The sequence below is a fragment of the Ipomoea nil genome, unplaced genomic scaffold (genome assembly GCF_001879475.1).
Source record: "Ipomoea nil cultivar Tokyo-kokei standard unplaced genomic scaffold, Asagao_1.1 scaffold3267, whole genome shotgun sequence".
Taxonomy (NCBI): Eukaryota; Viridiplantae; Streptophyta; class Magnoliopsida; order Solanales; family Convolvulaceae; genus Ipomoea; species Ipomoea nil.
Genome location: NW_017619695.1, coordinates 204,823 through 226,170, shown reverse-complemented (window position 1 = coordinate 226,170; position 21,348 = coordinate 204,823). Strand labels below are relative to the sequence as shown.

At 38.6% G+C, this 21,348-nt stretch overlaps 3 protein-coding genes across 4 annotated transcripts; all 3 read left to right on the top strand.

Moving 5' to 3' along the window:
• Nucleotides 1-179: 179 nt before the first annotated feature.
• Nucleotides 180-7,798, top strand: LOC109169277 (pentatricopeptide repeat-containing protein At2g15690-like). 2 transcript variants are annotated; one of them, XM_019318148.1, is made up of 3 exons: nt 180-713; nt 744-2,248; nt 7,562-7,798. In XM_019318148.1, exons 1-2 carry the CDS (start codon nt 278-280, stop codon nt 2,180-2,182), a joined length of 1,875 nt encoding a protein of 624 aa, XP_019173693.1. In that variant the 5' UTR covers nt 180-277; the 3' UTR covers nt 2,183-2,248; nt 7,562-7,798. The 2 variants fall into 2 exon arrangements, with proteins under 2 accessions (XP_019173693.1, XP_019173691.1); XM_019318146.1 differs by having other exon boundaries at nt 180-2,248.
• An 8,212-nt stretch (nt 7,799-16,010) lies between these two features.
• On the top strand, nt 16,011-19,436 carry LOC109169278 (fatty acyl-CoA reductase 3-like). Its single transcript, XM_019318149.1, has 10 exons — nt 16,011-16,182; nt 16,270-16,373; nt 16,980-17,188; nt 17,327-17,427; nt 17,540-17,732; nt 17,856-18,017; nt 18,180-18,261; nt 18,375-18,653; nt 18,788-18,915; nt 19,113-19,436. The coding sequence occupies exons 1-10, from the start codon at nt 16,122-16,124 to the stop codon at nt 19,258-19,260; spliced, it is 1,467 nt and encodes a 488-aa protein (XP_019173694.1). The 5' UTR covers nt 16,011-16,121; the 3' UTR covers nt 19,261-19,436.
• Nucleotides 19,437-20,095: 659 nt separating this feature from the next.
• Nucleotides 20,096-21,343, top strand: LOC109169288 (60S acidic ribosomal protein P2A-like). The gene is made up of 3 exons (XM_019318162.1): nt 20,096-20,222; nt 20,303-20,399; nt 20,933-21,343. The coding sequence occupies exons 2-3, from the start codon at nt 20,312-20,314 to the stop codon at nt 21,184-21,186; spliced, it is 342 nt and encodes a 113-aa protein (XP_019173707.1). The 5' UTR covers nt 20,096-20,222; nt 20,303-20,311; the 3' UTR covers nt 21,187-21,343.
• The last annotated feature ends 5 nt before the right edge of the window (nt 21,344-21,348 follow it).

Here is a 21,348-nt window from a genome sequence, read left to right as displayed (position 1 = left end):
TAATATTCACACATAAAAAAAAACAATAGGATATAGTGGTAACTAGTATATTTATATAGTTTGTATTAATTAAGATTAATACTTTTATCATTTATCTTTCCTGTATAATTTTTTAATTATTACACAAATATAGAATTTATTTAGTGCTTTAATAGTAGTTGTAAATTTCCTTTGTCACAGAAGTGAAGATCGGGTCGCTTGAATCTTCAGCTCCGGCTACCACTCTCCTTCTGAGCTAGGGTTTATCGGTGGCTTTTTCCGATTGCCAGAGCTGAAAATGGCGTCAATAATGGCAGCAATACGCAGGGTACGAGTATCCGGTCTTACCTCCTCTCTCAAGGTGCTAACTTCTCTTCATTTCCCCCCTTATTCTCGGCGCTCTGTCATTCCCCTTCCCGAAATTTCCCCTAAAACCCTAACCCTAAACCCCAGCCCCTACCTTTCATTCAGAGCGTTCTCCACCACGTTTGCGGCTGTTCCCAACGAGCCTTTCCCCCGCCCTCAGAATCAGGGCCATCCAGATTACAAGTATTCCAACGCCGAAGGACATAATAATAATCAAAGGTTAAAGGGCCCTAGTCCTCAAAATCAAGGCTTTGATCAGCATCCGAATTCTGGGAATGTGAACCAATGGATTAATCAAAACCAAGGCTACCCTAATCCGGGTTCTCACCGAGGAGGATATGTGAGTTCTCCACAAGGGGGTTATCAGAATCAGGGTTATACCCAAGGAGGATATCAAGATCAGGGATATGCTCATCAGAGTTCTCCCCGAGGAGAATATCAGAATATGGGATATTCTAATCAGAGTTTTCCTCAAGGAAGCTATCAATATCAGGGAAAGGCAAATCAGAGTATACATCCTCAGTACAGAGGTGAAAATCAGTGGAATAATCAGACCCAGAGTAACATGCCCCCGAAGGGAGCCCCTGTAGTTCAGGAACAATGGAATCATCACCAACCTCAGAATGTCCAGCCGGTTGGGGCATATGCTACAAATAGTTTGTCTCAGAACCAAGGGAATTTAGTGAATGATCAATCCTCTGGTGATAATATCTTGTCTACTGCTGATTTACTGCCCTTGTGCCAACAGGGTAAGGTGAAGGATGCTATTGAATTTATGGAAAAGGGGGTTGTTGCAGACATGCAATGTTTCCATTTGCTTTTTGGGTCATGTGGGAAGTCGAGGAAACTTGAGGATGCAAAAGTGGTGCATGATTACTTTTTGAGATCAAAATGTAGGAGTGATCTTGAGTTGAATAATAAGGTCATTGACATGTATTCAAACTGTTGGAGCATGATGGATGCGCGGAGAGTTTTTGATCACATGCCTGAGAGGAATATGGATACTTGGCATTTGATGATCAATGGATATGCATTGAATGGATTGGGTGATGATGGGTTGTCATTGTTTGAACAAATGAGGACGCTGGGGATACAACCCAATGGTCAAACTTTCCTGGCTGTTTTTGAGGCTTGTGCTAGTGCTGATGCAATAGATGAGGCATTCATACATTTTGAGTCCATGAAGACCGATTATGGAATTGCACCTCAGATTGAACATTATTTGGGGCTGTTAGGTGTTCTTGCAAAATGTGGGCATCTTACAGAGGCTGAGGAATTCATTGAAAAACTTCCTTTTGAGCCCACAGTTGCTGTCTGGGAGGCACTGATGAATTTTGCTCGCATTCATGGAGATATTGACCTTGAAGACCGTGCTGAGCAATTGTGGAGGGCTAGTCAGATACCTCTTGAGGATAATGTGCCTAGTAAGATTACTCCACCTCCTCCAAAGAAGCAGCCAGTCAATATGCTAGAGGGAAAAAGTAGGCTAGCCGAGTTTCGTAGTCCCACACTATACAAGGATGAAGAGAAGATGAGAGCTGCAATGAAAGAGCAGGCCTATGTGCCTGATACCAGATATGTTCTTCATGATATTGATCAAGAGGCAAAGGAGCAGGCCTTGCTATATCATAGCGAGCGCTTAGCCATTGCATATGGTCTCATTAGTACGCCAGCTAGAACACCTTTGCGTATAATCAAGAACTTACGTGTCTGTGGTGATTGCCATAATGCCATCAAGATCATGTCCAGAATTGTTGGGAGAGAGTTGATTGTTAGGGATAACAAGCGTTTCCATCATTTCAAGGATGGAAAATGCTCTTGTGGAGACTATTGGTAGTTACAACAACTGGAACTCATGATTAGTAGACTGGTAGAAACACCTTCAAGGCCTAACAGGAACCATTACTGTGATACGTTCATTGGCAAAACATATCAGCGAAGGAAGAAGAAGGTGGCAGCAGCCTAGGACTTTTTCAAAATAAATATTTCCTATCTTCTTGTTTGTTAACGTTACTATTAGTTTGTTAACGTTATTATTAGTTTTGCTTCTCCTGCTTTCTAGGATAGGTTCTTTATTTCTTGTATTTAAGTCTCGCCATGCATGGGGGGAGATCATCTTGGATTTTATTTTTTGGCTTTCAAGTATATGAAAGATTGGGAGGAGAAGCACTCCAGAAACGCTTCAGTTCTTTTAACAATCTTGTGTCCACTAGCTATCATTATCCTTTGTTCTCTCTTATCTTTAACCATAGGTAGATCACCAGATTCCCCCGTCCCTCCGGCTCGCCACTCGAGTCCAGTCCGTAGGCCTGTGACGCGATCCAGCCCTGTAACAAATTTGGTATCAGAGCCTATCGTCATGGGCGACAACTCACCGGCTGACTCCCTCACGGCGATTCGCGGGGATGTCCAACACCTCCAGGCTGCGCTCGAGACCATGCGCACTGACCAACTCACAGCGATGGAGGCCATGCGCGCTGACCAAGATGAGCTGCGCCGAATGTTCCGCCAGTTTCTTACCGGAAAAGAGCCGGCCACCGCTTCCAGCAGCCACGCTGCACCCCACACAGGCCCTGAGGCTGCCCAAGTTCCGGCGTCTTCCGGTCTGGCCACCACAGCCCTGCCTAAGTTTACGCGCCTCGAATTTCCCCGCTATGATGGCAGAGATGATCCCATTGGCTGGATGCATCACTGTGAACAATTTTTCAAAGCCCAGAACACGCCGCCGCAAGAGTTCGTCAGCACCGCCGCGTTCCACCTGACGGGTGTCGCCCAGATGTGGCATTTCCGGCTGGAGCTTGAGGAACCAGACATGACATGGCAGCAGTTCAAGCAGCGATGTTTCTTGCGTTTTGGCCCTGGGCTGCGCAGCAACGTTCTGGGATCGCTAGCCAAGCTCAATCAAGACGGGAAGCCGGTTGAGGATTACAACGACGAGTTCCAGTCAATGCTCATGCGCTCCACCACTGTTCGTCGCGACCAAGAGGTCGACTTGTACACTGCCGGCCTCGACGAGTGGCTGAGAATTGATGTCGAAAACCACCGGCCGGCGAACCTGGATATCGCCATGAACTTGGCGCGTTCATATAGCCGACGACAGTCATGTGCTCCGCGCGAGTCTTCGGGATTGCCTCGACGACAATCTAACACCGCCAACCTTTCTTTTTCAGGTACACAGTCGAAGCAGTCCGCGTCCATCTCCTCTGGCCGTCCCTCAGCGACTGCTTCGTTCCCGGCCAGTGTCACTGCCCACTCGCTAGGGAGTCGTTCCGCGTCTTCGTCGGCCAGCGCGCACTCTGTTTCGAACCGGCCCGTCGGCGCGACTCCTCCACCGGAACGACGCCTCTCACGCGCAGAGTATACCCACCGGCGTTCGCGTGGCCTTTGCTACAATTGCGACGAACGGTGGACCCCTGCGCATCAATGCAAGCATTTATTCCTTCTCGTCTTGGATGACACTATTTCAGACGCGGAATGCGACCCTCTTCCGGAGATGGCTACTGACAATCCAGAGATCTCCTTACACGCCATTACAGGTTCTAATCCCGGTCAAACTATGCAGGTGCAAGTATTTCTCGCAGACACGCCTGTCACTGCTTTGATTGACTCGGGCAGTACACATAACTTCATCAGTGAGCATACGGCGAAGTTGCTTGGCCTCCCGGTCACCGAGTGCGTCGGTCTCCAGGTTGCGGTCGCGAATGGCGAACAGATTTCCGGCTCTGGACTGTGCGATAAAGTTCGCGTTGTTAAGGATGGTTTAATATTTTTTATTAGTCCGTATGTTATTCCTTTGGCGGGTTTTGAATTAGTTTTGGGTGTTAAATGGTTGCGGACCTTGGGAGCAATTCTTTGGGATTTCACTGCCCTTACAATGTCCTTTACCGTTAAAGGCAACCCCATCACTTGGCACGGCGAGCTTCTTCGGCCCCATCGCGCGTTGCGCGCGATAAGCACAACGCCGGCCAGGACCGCTTTAGAACATCTTCTCACTGACTATTCTGTGTTATTTCAGGAGCCCACGTCACTTCCTCCGGCTCGCTCTTGTGATCATCGTATTACACTTGCGACTGGGGTGGACCCGGTGGCTGTTCGTCCCTACCGTTACCCGCAGGCACAAAAAGACGAAATAGAGAAACAGTGCGGGGCCATGCTTGAATTGGGCCTTATCCGGCCTAGTCGTTCACCTTATTCGTCGCCCGTGTTGCTTGTCCTTAAACAAGACAAGTCTTGGCGATTTTGTATTGATTACCGGGAACTCAACGCCAAAACAGTTAAAGATAAGTTTCCCATCCCCGTCATTGACGAACTTCTGGACGAGTTGCACGGCTCACGTTTTTTCACCAAATTGGACCTGCGGTCCGGATACCATCAGATTCGCATGCACCCCGATGACGTCGAAAAGACGGCGTTTCGAACGCACCACGGCCATTTCGAGTTCTTGGTAATGCCTTTTGGGTTGTGCAATGCGCCGTCCACTTTCCAGGCGTTGATGAATCAGGTTTTCGGGTCTTTACTCCGTAAATTTGTCCTCGTTTTTTTTTATGATATACTTATCTATAGTAGGACATGGGCTGAGCATTTGCATCATGTTCGGACGGTTTTTGCTTTATTGCATGATAATCATTTACTCCTAAAAAAATCTAAGTGCGTTTTTGGTGAGTCTCAGGTTTGCTATCTGGGTCATGTTATTGCTGCGGACGGCGTTTCAATGGACTCTAATAAAATTAAAGATGTCCTGGAATGGCCGGTGCCGCAGTCTACTCGCGCGTTGCGTGGGTTTTTGGGTTTAGCTGGATTTTACAGGAAATTTATTAAAGATTTCGGCTTAATTGCGGCCCCCCTAACTTCTTTATTAAAATCTAACGCTTTTAGTTGGACCCCTGCAGCGGACGTCGCTTTTGCTAAGCTTAAATCCGCTGTCACGTCGGCACCAGTGCTGCAACTCCCGGACTTTGATGAATTATTTATTGTGGAGTGTGACGCTTCGGGGGTGGGTATTGGGGCGGTTCTGCATCAACTTAATCACCCCATTGCTTTTTTTAGCCGCAAGCTTGCCAATCGACATCATCAGTTAGCGGCCTATGAGAGGGAATTGATTGGCCTCGCTCAGGCAGTGTGTCATTGGCGACACTACCTATGGGGTCGTAGGTTCTTGATCCGCACGGACCATTACAGCCTCAAATTCCTTTTGCAGCAACGTCTCACGACGTCTCCTCAACACCACTGGATTAGCAAGTTATTAGGATACGATTTTGAGGTTGAGTTTCGAGCCGGGCGTTTAAACGCGGTCGCAGACGCGTTGTCCCGCCGTGACGAGGACTCCCCAATGTTGTTTTTCTTGTCCAGTCCTCGTTCCTCGTTGCTGGACTCCATTTCCCGCGAGTTGGACGATTCCCCGGAAGGAAAATCCTTGCTCGATCGTGTGAATGCGGGTTCGGCTGGTGACCGCTGGTCTTTGCGTGATGGAGTCCTCAGGTATAAAGATCGTGTTTATCTACTTCCTACTTCTAACTTTATTCCTGTAATCCTTGCAGGTATTCATGATGCCACGCATGAGGGCGCTCAGAAGACCTTGTTCCGGGTGTCCCGGGAATTCTATTGGCGAGGAATGAAGACCTCTGTTCGGGACTACGTGCGCTCGTGTACTACGTGCCAGCGCAACAAGTGGGAAAACCTGCGACCGGCCGGTCTTCTTCAACCGTTGCCTATTCCGTCACTTGTTTGGAGTGATGTCTCACTAGACTTTGTGGAAGGATTACCGAAGGTACACGGGAAAACTGCTTTATTGGTCGTCGTTGACAGGTTCTCCAAATATGCTCACTTCATTCCGATTTCGCATCCCTTCACGGCGGTTACGGTCGCCACTGTTTTCTTTGCGAACATCGTCAAGTTGCACGGTGTCCCGGAGAGCATGGTTAGCGACCGGGACAAGACTTTTACTTGCGCATTTTGGAAAGAATTGTTCAGACTCAGTGGTGTTACCTTGTCCTTTTCGACCGCATACCACCCGCAAACCGATGGCCAGACGGAGGTGACCAACCGTACGATAGAGATGTACTTGCGTTGCTTCGTGGGCGATCGCCCTCGCCAATGGGTGGAGTGGTTGCCGTGGGCGGAGTTTTGCTACAACACTTCGTTCCACACTTCGATCGGCACGACTCCTTTTCGAGTTGTCTATGGGAGAGATCCTCCCAAACTTCTGTCATATGAACCAGGCGTTTCAAAACTTGAGGCCATAGATGATCACTTACAAAGGCGGGATATGGTTCTGGCCGAAGTTCGTGACCGTTTGCGGCTTGCACAGGCCCGTATGTCCGCTTCTTATAATCATCATCATCGTGAGGTCCACTTCCAGTTAGGCCAGTGGGTCTGGTTACGTCTCCATCCGTATCGCCAACTGTCCGTTCGTCGCCATTTGTTCACTAAGTTGTCCCCTAAATTTTTCGGGCCGTTCCGTATTAAGAAATTGTTCGGTAAGGTGGCTTATCAGCTCGAGCTCCCTCCGGATTCTCACATCCATGATGTTTTTCACGTGTCCCTGCTTAAGGAATTCATCGGGGAGCCCCCTCACACCATTCCGGTGCTTCCGCCAGTCAAGGATGGTAAAGTTTTGCTTCGGCCTACCGATGTACTTCGCTCCCGGTTGAATCGTGGAGTGCCTGAGGTTCTGGTCCAGTGGGAGGGTGCCGCGCCTGAGGATTCCTCGTGGGAAACTGTTTCTCATTTCCAGGAATTATTTCCCGATTACAAGCTTGAGGACAAGCTTGATTTGCAGGGAGGGGGTATTGATACGTTCATTGGCAAAACATATCAGCGAAGGAAGAAGAAGGTGGCAGCAGCCTAGGACTTTTTCAAAATAAATATTTCCTATCTTCTTGTTTGTTAACGTTACTATTAGTTTGTTAACGTTATTATTAGTTTTGCTTCTCCTGCTTTCTAGGATAGGTTCTTTATTTCTTGTATTTAAGTCTCGCCATGCATGGGGGGAGATCATCTTGGATTTTATTTTTTGGCTTTCAAGTATATGAAAGATTGGGAGGAGAAGCACTCCAGAAACGCTTCAGTTCTTTTAACAATCTTGTGTCCACTAGCTATCATTATCCTTTGTTCTCTCTTATCTTTAACCATAGGTAGATCACCAGATTCCCCCGTCCCTCCGGCTCGCCACTCGAGTCCAGTCCGTAGGCCTGTGACGCGATCCAGCCCTGTAACATACTGTTGAAAGCATCACGATCATGTAAACTGTTTGTTGTTAGGAAGGGATTTATATTTTAGAAGTTGGGGCAGGTCTTAGATCTGGCATTCCATGTCTTATACTAGTATGCTATGCTATATTTTTCTATTCACCTTCAGTAATGACAACTTGCATCTAGTACTCAAAATGCTGTTAGGAAGGGATTTATAATTTAGAAGTACTTCCACTTTATTCCTAAAATTCAGTTATTTGATATTGGTTCCTCTTCTATTGTTGATTGCCTCATTGGTCTTTGAGGTGTTTGTAGTCGGCTTTAGGTTGTCAGAGATGGTTTTTGTGCAGGAATTCAAAAGGTTATAACCTGGCCAAGAAGTTTTGCAACAAGTTTACACATTTGTCACCTGTTTGGTATGAACTAAAGAGGTATGAGAATTTTTCATTATCTTAAATCCAACCTTGTACCTACAGCATGTCATATCCTATTGCTACTTGCAAAGCGGCTTGAGGTAGCTGCTTCCTGGCATCTCAATCTGAGAAGGATTGGATTCTTTTCTTGATATTTTTGTAGTGCAGAACTTTTGGTTCTCTGTTATGCTAACTTCATAATCATAGCCACTATAACACAATTATTCCTTTTCTTAGCTGAGTAGTGAGTACTATTGGACAAAAGCTGTGTTGTCTCATATTAGTCATATGCTGTACTAGTACATGTTAATTTTACTGGATTTCAAGAGCATTTGGAGCTTTCTTAAGTATTGATTCCGATCCATAATTTAAGATTATAATCAATCATCTTCTCTTCCATAAAATTGAGGAATTGTACCAAGTTGTACTGTACTGTGCATAGTGAAGTTGTTATTTTTGCCCTCATTCTTTCATTGGACAATGATTCACCCACCAGATTCCAGATTTGCTTCTGTTGCCACTGAGTAAAATCAAGGAATAATACTAGCTTGCATCTGTTGTTTTGTTTTTAAGTAGTAATGATGGAAATGGGGTATGAAACAGCCTCTAATCAGGAGCTAGTAGGCTATTCATATTTTGTAATGTGATGCATTGATTTTACTCAAGTTTTTGTATCGTTTGCTAAGCGATCTGCGAATCGGAGAGTTCATGCTTTGGCTAGGATGTCCGTTTTTATGATTGATTGCTCAGAGTGGTTTTCTAATTCTCCAAACTTTATCTGTAATATCTTATCATTGGATCTTTATTAAAAAAAAATCAGAACTGGTGGCTGAGCTAGTTACAGAAAATGGCTTTAAAGCTGCTACTGCTTATGCAATTAAAGATGCATCGGATCCAACCTGCTGCAATATTATAATTATTATTCAAGTTTTCAGCAACAAACTGCTATTTGCAGAGCTGAATTTTGTCAGTAATCTAAATCTTAAATGCAGTAGATGCATGCATCTGTATCAAAACCCATTGAATAACCAGCAATCAACGTCGTCCATATCACCACTTTCGTCCCCTCCATCTCATCCAACACTCTCTTCCCCTCAAATAAAGTGTTGTAGCATAGGTTTTTCAAGACAAAATGAATTATAAATTATGATTTAAGCACTCAAACAATAAGCCCGATGAACTAGAACATGTTTAGAACATAAAAACTTGAGGAAGATGAGCCAGGGATTCAAGAGAGAAAGCTGAAGATTTTCACTGTTGTAAAATCTCAGGTTTATATTAGAGAAGGTATTAAATAGCATTTAACTTGACATTTATACTGATATTCAAAATTAGTCTATGTAACCTTCATAATAGACAAACTATAATATAGAAATAAATTCTAAAAATTAAAATTAGAATTAATTCTATTGTATTAGAATTATTAATAGTCCACAACTATACTCTGAATAGTACTCGCAAAGAGTAGTTCAAGAAGTAACTACTCCAAGCAATACCTATATGTACGAGAAGTCAACTTCTCGTCTAGGCCAAAGAGTCACATTTTACTCTTTGGTTAAACTTAAGTTGACCGAGAGGTAAAAACTCACTTCTCAGACACATTCACACATCCGAGAAGTTACTCTTCGGACACCCTCCGAGAAGTTAAGTTACTTATTGAACAGTGACAAAAATGTTAGAAAATATTTTTGAAAAGAGACATAACGTCAAGTCTTTTCAAGCTCAATTTTATATTTGATTTGCATCCCCTGCACACGAGATAGAGTTTTTATTCTATATATATACAATTCAATTTTCTTTTAAAAGGGTTTTGTTTATATAGTGGTGCAAATCTCCTTCTTTTTTCAATGTGAGACAAGTTCTTCTTCTAAGACCCTGTTTGGTAAAATGGCTGTTAGCTGATAGCTGTTAGATGTTAGCTGATTGTGTTAATTAGAAGGTATAAATAGTTGATAACATTAGCTGATTTTAGAAAAGTGTTTGGTAAATTAGCTGTTAGCTGATAGCTGTTTGGTATAATTTCTTTTCTCAAAAAGTTAATTGAAAAAGTTGCTCGGAGTAACTTTTTGAATTTTAGTCTTTTGGAGTTGCAAAAACCTAATTAACCAAACATTTATATTAATATTTTAACTAAATCAAACAATTAATAGTGGTCAAATAAGTCAAAATTGGCCTATAGGCCAATTTTTTACCAAACGGGGCCTAAGTCTTTTCACCTTCATTTTCCAACTCAAATAGATCTACTTTGAAAATCAATTTCTAATTCACTCATTATTTGTTTTGAGCGTACAATATATTGATCTATTGGTCTCATTAACCTTATCTTAATCAGAATGAACCCCATATATATTTCTATCACAAAATAGCCACTTACAACGTCTGCTATTTTTTTTTCTAACAATAAATTTAGTTACTTAAGCAACTAAAATGTTAATCTCTATTAATATCTATGATATTATAAGTTATATTCTTCTAACTTATATTCTAATTTCTCATAATACCTACAGTACGTCATGAAATGTGTGAGATACAATAAGTCAAAAGCGATGCCTTTCCCAACAAGAAATTTGTAAAATGAAACCGATCATGTGGCTAGGTTGTCACAATTAAAACAAAATTGTATTTAAAAGAACATATCTAAAATAATGCACAAACTTTTTGTTGCGTGAAGAAAAGGAAATTAATTAAGAAATCAGAACACTTTTGCCATTCCATTTCCAATTACCCAGGGCTTAGGGAATGGTGTTGTAATATCAATCACTAATCTATATGTTATTTGTCAGACAATCAGCCATCATCGTTAACAAAATCTTAGCTAAAACCTTGACAACAAAGGAAGATCTTTGATCTGCATACAATTATTCAGAGTCTTGTCTGTCATCTTGGTTACCCACCATAATCTAATAATTTGTTCATATATATATATATATATATATATATATATATATATATATATATATATATATATATATATATATATTTCTTGAATCGTCTACACTATCAATCTATCATCATATAAATTTTAATGTATATATGAGAAACAACATAACACCAAATTAATATAGTTCAAAGGAAACCTCTAAAATATAATAATATATTAGTTCGCATGTCAATATCATATTACTAATAATGTACAAATTAAAACACATAGTATAGTTCTGATTCAATGAATTAAGCATTTTCTTTCAAAAAAATACACCCATAGTATAAAAACCTTAGAGGTATGTTACGTTACTGATGAGGCCATGAGACCCCAGGAGTACTACTAGGGGTATCAAACATGCAAACTCCAATATAATAACGTAAGCACTGATCACTCAAGTCACTCGATCAAGATATCAAGTACAAGAATGTATGATATCCTATTTATCCATGTAGAGATCGTTGACATCCAGGTAGTGGGAGGACACGGATATGACTAATATTGGAGGCAAGCCGATGCCGTACATTTGTCAACCAACCAGAAGATCTTCAACGATATGATATATATGGCACCATTCCTTTCCCTTAAAGATCATTCATTAGATCATTATAGCACTCCTAGCTTTGTGGTTTCTAATCCTAACCTTTAACCCATACACTAGGGTTCAATTCTCCACGACTAGTCCTCTACTTGAGCTATATATATAGCTTCTTTCGGGCCTAGCACTACCGATTTATAGTACGGGCCTAGCACTACCGATTTATAGTAGACCCGGTCCTCAGATATGTTGACCAATATGAAGCTACTTATACTAAAACATCACATATTTTATTGAATTTTAAACTCTTTAATACCCTTCTATTTATTATATTAGGCAAAAAGATCAGTAAATTAAAATAATGATTATGATTATAATTATTAGTTGACAGGTTTACATTTTTTTAATTTATAAAATGTAGAACAATTCTTTTTGGCGGATACTATAATGTAAAAAGTTTGAGCAACAGGAGGGCAGATAAGGTTACTACCAGCCAGTAATAGATTATTTGAAGATTGCTGAAACTTGGACTTCAAATCATTTGACCTACTGCATGGAATATATATTTTGCAATTTGCATGTTGACATATCTTATACTAGCTTCTAGGTATTTCAGTGTACTTTTGACACAATCTTAGGAAAAAGACAAACAACCATATTAAACAAATTAAAGCATGCATGCATGAAACAACATAATTAACCTAAAAGCCACCCATGATGCCGCGCCCAACACCCTCCTTCATCTGTCCTATGAGGTGACAACTTTTTCCGACTCTTACCTTTAATTTGCACCAAATTTTATTAACGGTGGGTTTAGAAACTCAAAAAATAACTTCTGAAAAATATTTTACGAATTTTTAATGTTTAGATGCAATAGAAAAATTCAGTCAATAGAAAATATTTTTTGTTGATTGAGAAAAATGTAGGTATCTTTTCGGAAAATGACTTATGCCAAATTTTGGCGTAAGTCATTTTCCGCCAACACTCAAAAGTCAAAACATTGGCATAAGTCATTTTTCGCCAACACTCAAAAGTCAAAACATTGGCGTTAGTCATTTTCCGCCAACACTCAAAAGTCAAAACATTGGCGTAAGTCATTTTCGCCAACACTCAAAAGTCAAAACATTGGCGTAAGTCATTTTCCGCCAACACTCAAAAGTCAAAACATTGGCGTAAGTCATTTTCCGCCAACACTCAAAAGTCAAAACATGGTTGCCTTTGCTGATGTCGTTGTCTTCGATTCCTCTAATTTTCATGTAATATGTAGCTTTTTTTGGTTCTCTGTATGTTTAAAACGGTGTAGGTCCACCCGACTAATCTCCGTTCGCTCGCTCCGAGAGGTGAGCTGACCCTCAGAGAATCATCACTTGTGGAGATCATACCCAGATTACTCCAAAAGTTTCCCACAAAGAGAGCTCATTTACCATCTAAACTACCCCGGTTATTACTCATTTACTCTGTATAATATATTAATTAAGTTGAGAGTTTTTTTTTTTTTTTTTTTTTTTAAAGGAAAGAAAATGGAGGCAGACCGTACTATGAGGTGAAACATCGAATCCTTCTAAGTAACGTATGAGGTACATCAATAACAGTTGGCTTCTATGAGACAGAAGAATTAAAATACGTATTTTATTTTAATTAAAAACTTAATTTTGATATCAGATTTTATGTATCTCAATTAAAAAAATTAATTAATTGTAGTAAAATAATGTTTTTCATCCATATAATTAGTATTTGCTATTAGATTTTTAATTCAAAGAAGAAGACATTTTATTGTCATAGATTACTAATAAATTGATAATCACCCTACCTAAACTAATAAAACTATGACGCGAAAAAGAGTGATTAATAATAAATGACTTATATAAGAGTGTAACATATCGAAGGATGACAAACGAGTGGGCAAAGATGGAATTCAAGTTCATCTTCCTTCTCATTTGTCATCCTCCGATATAACACATATAATTCTTGTTATATAAAATATTTATATTTGATGTATTATATGCTTGATTATTGAAAATTTTGGTTTTGCCAACAACCCAATCTTTCAGGTCAAAGAGGGAAGCATTTTGAGAGTTTTCCAGAAATGGGTGGTAACTATATAATACTATCTACCTTTTAGATGCTTGAAGAAAAGACTGTAATCTTCTCCTGCCGCCGGCCGGGAACTTCAAATTAAATGTTCATCAACAATTTCAATCTTTAATTTAATTTATTAATTTTTTTTATTTTTTTTATTTTTTTTTATGATGCATGCATGTCACTATACATTTGCAATTTTGAACTGGGTATAATACATACGTACCTTCCTAGTCAAGAAACAGAATCGTATAGCAAACGTGGAACTTCTCCAATAGTATTAAGCTTGCTTTAAAGATACCTGCGAAACCATGTTTATATATTACTTCTAAGTATTTAAATTTGAATGATTTTTTGCCCCTCAAAGCTAGGGTCAAAGGGACACCAACTCCGATCCACTAGCTTTAAGATACATAATTGGATTTAATTTAAACGTTTAGTTTATCGTGTCAAAGGAACATAAATGTGTGAAGAAGAGGAGTGCTAGCAAAGATAGGTTAGAGCTATATACCATGAAACATTGTTTTAATTAAATGAATGAAATTTGAGTATTTTAAATATAAAGTTTGAAATTTAAATTTACATGTAAAGTGATTACATTATTAAAATTTACTATTACTTTCCAGAAATATAATTGCTTATTAACATAAGGACTAAATCCCTTATATCCCATAACTTAATAACTAAAATTATAATTTTTTCTTAATTAGTATTATAAATTGAAATTAAAGATAAAAAAACTTATTGTGGACAGTAGTATGTTAAAGAAAGAAATCACATGTTAAGGAAAGAAATCATAAGTGTTGAATATTAGGAAAGTTGTCTTACTTTCCTATTCTTATTAGTAGTTTCCTAGACTAATTTAGTATCTAGTTTAGTATATATAGAGGTCCATAGAAGTATAGAATAGACAGAGAGAGAGAGGGAGACAATCTATTGTATTCTTTTAATATAATCTATTCTCTTGTTCTTTGGTTCTTACATATCTTGCTTCCGCCTTACTGGCGGGTGGTGGATATTCTCCACCCGCCAGGTCTCTCAAATTCTGAATTTTAACATGGTATCAGAGCTTTTGGTTTATTATATCTTGTGGATTGTGTTGTTTCGTTAATTATTGTGGGTCCATAGGATTAGTCTCATATTTTGGTATGAGTTGAGTCGTTGTAGCTTGTTCAATGTCAATCAGTCCAGGGTGCTGCAGTGATGGGCAGCACGGATGCTAGGAGGGATGCGGACCTAGCATATGCCACGGCAGTTATGGGAGGCTGATGGTTGAAGAAGAATTGGTTCGGGATGAACCAATTGTCAGGGTGCTGCAGTGATGGGCAGCACGGATGCTAGGAGGGATGCGGACCTGGCATATGCCACGGCAGTTATGGGAGGCCGATGGTTGAAGAAGAATTGGTTCGGGATGAACCAATTGTGTGCACCAGGAAAACAGGAAAACACTGTGTTGGGCAATGCTAATGATGGTTTGTGGTGCGAGAGGCAGGAGCATTAGTGCAACAGATTGAACGGTGGACTGATTTGGCGCAACGTGGTTTGAAGATTGATCAAGTGGTTCGAGACATGGGTGTTGATCTCGAAGGTTATGACTCTGTGAAGTCCTATGGCTCATGTGATATATTTGTAATGTTATGGAATATAAATATAATATTTGGAATCTCTATAGATTAGGCAGTCTTAGAGATTCTGACACGGAGGTCGTCGACTCTGACAAGAGGGACGCTAGCAACAAAAGATAATGAGTTATGAAGCAACACAAGATGTCTTTAAGTATAGCCAAGCAGCCCAAGCTAAGAACATGTATAACAAATAACACCATGTTTTGATAACAATATGCTGATATTTGTCCTTCAATCCTCTACTTAAGAGACAGGTTTTACTCCTCAAGATGTATCCACCGTCCACTAAGAAGTTAATAAGTACACAAATTGAATAACATCTTATGATCGAACATCATAATTGAGATTGTATATATTTTTTGAAGTGCGTATGTCCTTTGCTCGTAGTTTATTAAGTTTATGATGTGGTATAATGATTGAGATTCGTTTTTTTTTTTTTTTTTTTTTTTTTTTTTTTTTTTTTTTTTTTTTTTTTTTGTGGGTTTCTTGACTACTTTCTTTCTTCTTATTCCATAGACCATAGCAAATAGTATGTCTGGCAATATGGTACAAAATACTAAAATAAGGTGTCATCCAACTCTTATTTTTTAGCGAAACTAGTAAACTTAGGTGTCCACGACGTGTAGGACCCATGATCACATATAGCTTGAGTGATACGTGCACATTTCTTGGATGGCCATGCAAGAATTGCAGCGCTATTATTAATATTATTAATATTATTTTTTTTACTCAATAATGTTTCACGTTTCACAGATCCTGGCTGAAAAAAAAATATATATACAAAAAGTTATGGTATACATGGTCTCTTAGAAGCAATAATATAATTATATGGACCCACCACCGTGAGCTTTTCCACTGGGAATCCATGCCAGCAATCTCACATACATTCACATCTCCCCCCTGGCCTATATACATACCCCCACAACATCACCCATTTTCTCAGGCTACTATACCCATCCAGCTTTCAGCTTACCTCAATAACATCAAATTCCTCAGCTCAGCTCAATCATGGACTTCTTCCTCGGAAAAACAATTCTCATCACTGGCGCAACTGGCTTTCTCGCTAAAGGTTCCTTAGCTTCAATTCATTCTCTAATTTGTTGTTATCATTTCAACGTAATTGGCGGCTAATGTTTTTCCAATTATATTAATGCAGTGCTGGTAGAGAAGATACTCCGAACGCAACCCAATATCAAGAAGATCTTCCTGTTAATAAGAGCTAAGGATTCTGATTCTGCTAGACAAAGATTTAATAACGAGGTACAGCCTTTTTACTCTAATTATATATTTGCCTTTTTAAAAAAATAAATTAAAGCATTTACCTAAAATTTTAATTTTCATTCACAATGAATAAAATTTCTTACTCTTCCTAAATTTCCTCTATCGTTCATTGGGTGATATGGATTGACTAACCCAAAAAATTAAGTAATCTATCAATCAAACGGTGGAATAACATTACTCTTTCATAAATAAATAAATATATATATCATGACATAAATATCTTGTCTCCTTTAATTTTCCCATTCTTACTATTTAACCAACTTAAATGTGAAGTAGTTGAGCAGTTGCATGTGCTTCATAAAAAATATATATCGATTGCACCAGAAGGTACTATACGCACACATATATTATAAATAGGCCGGGTTAATAATTTACTTTGTTTAGTTGAATATGATATCAGTTCAAGTAAAACGTTGTACATATATTTTATTATTAATTGCATACGTTATTACCAAGCAAGCATATTTAGTCTGTAAAAAATTAAAAATGAAAAATTTACATTTGATTTTGTTTAAAATTTTGTGGTACTATACATGGATATAGTAATTAATAATTTATTGCCCCTAAATGGATATTAATTTTCAGGTTTTGGAGACTGAATTGTTCAGAGTTTTGAAGGAGAAAGTTGGTGGCAGCCTCAGGCTGAGCGCCCTTGCGGAGGAGAAGGTGTTTCCGGTTCCCGGGGACATTTCCTCCGACGAATTGGGGATTGTAAACTCCCACCTAAAGGATCAAGTCTTGAGAGAAGTAGACATCATCATTAACTCAGCTGCAACTACAACGTTCGATGAGAGGTATATATATGGTATATAGAGCTTCAACAGTTTAATTTGTACGTGATTCATTGTTTTTACGTACGACGTTGTAGTAAACTCTAGAAATTTATTTTGTACGGTAACAAATATATATATGGTTATTTGTTTTGAGTGTAGGTATGACGTTGCGATGAGTATTAACACATTCGGTGCATTTAATGTCCTCAAATTTGCAAAGAAATGTTCGAAAGTGAAGATGCTTGTCCATGTATCCACTGGTACGTTAGTTTCAATTTTATTTTTTTTTTTAAATATATAAATAATACCAACTAGCAAGCTAAGTTTTTGAATAATAATAATAATTAATAATATTGTATGCATGATTTGCAGCTTATGTTTGTGGACATGGGTCAGGAATTTTACCAGAAAGGCCATTATATCTGGGTGAAACACTTAATGGCAACTCCTACTTAGACATTGAAGTAGAGAAAAAGGTGATAGAGGAGCAATTAAAGGAGCTTGAAGCCCAGAAAGCAACTGAAAAAGAAGTGAGATTAGCCATGAAAGAGTTGGGCATCCAAAGGTGATTTGTGATTTTCTTACATGTGAATTCAATTAGATTAAATAAAGAGTTAATACCCAATTTAGTCATCCGGCCACTATAATTCAAGACTAAGTTGAAATTGATATAAATTAAATGAAATAGGGCAAAGGTGCATGGATGGCCAAACACATACTCATTCACAAAGGCAATGGGAGAAATGCTGCTATTGGCCTCCAAGGAGAGTTTGCACCTCATTATTTTACGCCCCACAATTATAACTAGCACTTATAAAGAACCTTTCCCGGGATGGATTGAAGGTGCAAGGTAAATATATACTCCGTATGTTTTTTATAGGTATAGTAGCATATATTGATATATATAATTTCATGCATGCACGCAAGCGACAACTAGATAGTGTACATACCAATAATATAATGTTTTGTCATATATATATTTCTAACGCACGCATGTTGTGGGCAAGAACAGAACCATAGATATTTTTGTATTGATGTATGGCAAGGGAAAAGTAAACATTGTCATGGGCGATCCAAACACAATACTTGACGCGGTATGTAACAATAAATATTTAATTTGATTTGAGTGGGCGGCCTGGCCTGGCCTGTATATATGATATGATGGAATATATATATAATATGGAATATAATGGGATGGGAGTTGCAGATTCCAGGTGATATGGTGGTGAACTCCATACTTGCAGCACTTGTGCATCATGCTGCTATAACTCATCCTCCTCCTCAAGAATTCATCTACCATGTTGGCTCTTCTTTCACCAATCCTCTCAAAGCTAATGATATTCAAAAATTGTTCTTTCGTTACTTCACCGACAATCCATGGTCCACAAAGACTGGACAGATCGTCAAAGTGCAAAAACCTGTGTTTCTTACCACCATGAAAGGCTTGCGAACATATATTGCAATTCATTATCTCCCAATATTAAAGGTTTTATTTCTTCTTATTATTATTTTTTTGAGTACTACTACACTGTAGTATCTGTTCAAATATATATACATATATGGGGCAAATTAGGTTGTCTTATATTTGAGCAATTTTTTTTTTTTCTGTGTGAATATTAGGTATTAAAGCTATTGAACATGGTACTCTTCAATTATTTTGAAGAGAAGTGCATGAGCGTAGAGAAAAATATCAACTTGGTCATTCGTCTTGCTGAGCTTTATAAGCCATACTTGTTCTTCTATGGAAGGTATTTATTTGTTTTTATTATTATTAAATTAGTAATGATAAATGTCAACTAATAAATTAAAAGTGTAATAATTATAATTTGTATTAGTGATTAAGTGATTATATATAATCAATTTTTTTTTGAATGCTACCGACTCTATTACATTGTAGTATCTGTTCAAAATTATATATAATCAATTTATTTATATTAAATTGCAGTTTTGATGACACCAATACTGAAAGGTTGAGAAGGGCTACTACAAAGATGAATCTGAGTGAAACGCTTTTCTTCGACCCAAATTGCATCAAATGGGAAGACTACTTCATGAAGACGCACATTCCTGGAGTTGTAAAATATTCATTCTAAGGACTTTTATATTTATTTTATTATTTGGCATTATATTTCCTGTTATAATGAATAATATAAGATATGATAAAATCAAAGTATGGATTTATATGTATCAGCTTGATGATGTAATTGTTTTTATTTTGTTGACATTATCTTTACACTTGAATTGACAATTAAAATTTTACAAGAAGATAGACTGCAGATCAGACTCAAATTTATGACCTAGTTTTAATAGTACTTGTTAAGATCTTACCATTACGCTAAAATACTATAACTAATAATAAAGACATAATTTTATTTTCTTATAAATCATCATCACATTTTTGAGATCAATGTATTGGACTTTGTTGGTACAAAAATTATATTTAATTTTTGTACGTACTAATATTAGTTGACACATGTTGATCAAACTATGGTGGAGTGGGAATGCAAAATAAATGGGAAGTTCTCCGATTGTGATATCAATTCTTTGGTTGGGTAAGGAATTAAATGTGGATAAAAATTGTCATTTTACCAATACTCGATCTCTGATCATTTTTCTAAAGTTTCACCTCTATGACCAGTTGAGTTGCCAATGCGAGTAGAATGACATTATTCATTAACGAATTGTTTACATCAATAAACAAAAACAGGAGAGTTAATTATCAAAATAGTCCCTTGACTATAGCGAAATTACCAAAATGGTTCCTTCATAGTTAGAGGACTTAATTGGGTAACAAAAATAGTCTAGAACCAATCGATAATTTTGCTATAGTCAGAGGACTATCTTGATAATTAACTCAAAATAGGATTAAAACATTAACAATAAAATTGGAAAAAAGAAAAGAATAAGTAATACGATATGGGCCAAATTGGGATGTCTAAGAAGAAAACCCTACCCGCTACGCATATATTATACATACACACTCACTCGTCTCCTCTACCAACTAAACACTAGCAGGGAGCAGCCTCTCACAGTCTCACGGTCTCACTTTCTGAAGGTAATCTCTATGTGCACTCTCGTGTAGAAATTGGGATTTGTTTTGTATGTATATCGGTGTTGAAATTGGGATTTGTTCAGGGAAAAAAAATGAAGGTCGTCGCCGCTTACTTGTTGGCCGTGTTGGGTGGCAACGCCTGTCCTTCCGCCGGTGATATCAAGAAGATCCTATCTTCTGGTACCTGCCTTTTGTTCGCTCTTCGATACTCGGCTTTTTCTGATTTGTTAATGTTGTTAATTGCATATTGGTTGTAAGACCTGTTAGCATTTGTTTGATTGAGCTTTCGTTGAGCTTGTAAGTTTGTGATATTCGTTGTTCTGTAGAGTTTTTATGGAATTTGTAGTGAGAAAGCTCCAATCTTGCTGCTGGACTTAAAACCTATGTCAAAGCAAAAATGAATTCTTGACTAAATCCAAATGTACTTTAAAAAAAAATTGTTTTAATTGAATCTGGGTGTGGTACATAGGTTCTGGCAGGAAAATAGGCTCTTTTGCTTCCTGATTGTGTACAGAATTGATGTTTGGGAGAAAAAAGAACTGCCCCTTTATATCATGTTGAATGCTATAATATGATGAATTATTGTGATTACATTATTCTAATAAAATATATGAGGAGTAAGATTGTAGTTTGGTTGAAGATTCAGTTTATCATTTAAGCTTTTAGTACTTATGTTCTTGATTTAACATTTAAATTCATATCTTTGCATGCAGTTGGAGCTGAGGCTGATGATGATAGAATTGAACTCCTCTTGTCTCAAGTTGAAGGGAAAGACATTACAGAGTTGATTGCAGCCGGGAGGGAAAAGTTGGCTTCAGTGCCGAGTGGTGGTGCTGCTGTGGCTGTTGCGGCACCTGCTGGTGGTGCTGCCTCGGCTGCTCCAGCTGCTGAGGAGAAAAAGGAGGAAAAGAAGGTAGAAGAGAAAGAGGAGTCGGATGACGATATGGGATTCAGTCTCTTTGATTAGAAGACTCCCCCCCCATTGGCCTTTCTGTGTAAGGGTTCTTCCATTGCCCATGTCCACTGTAGGCAGTTTTGTGTTACTTTTGTTGAATCAACTCTTAGAAAACAATTGGAAGATGATACAAACAGTAATTCTAGTTTCAGTTATTGCATTTGATTTCCCTTT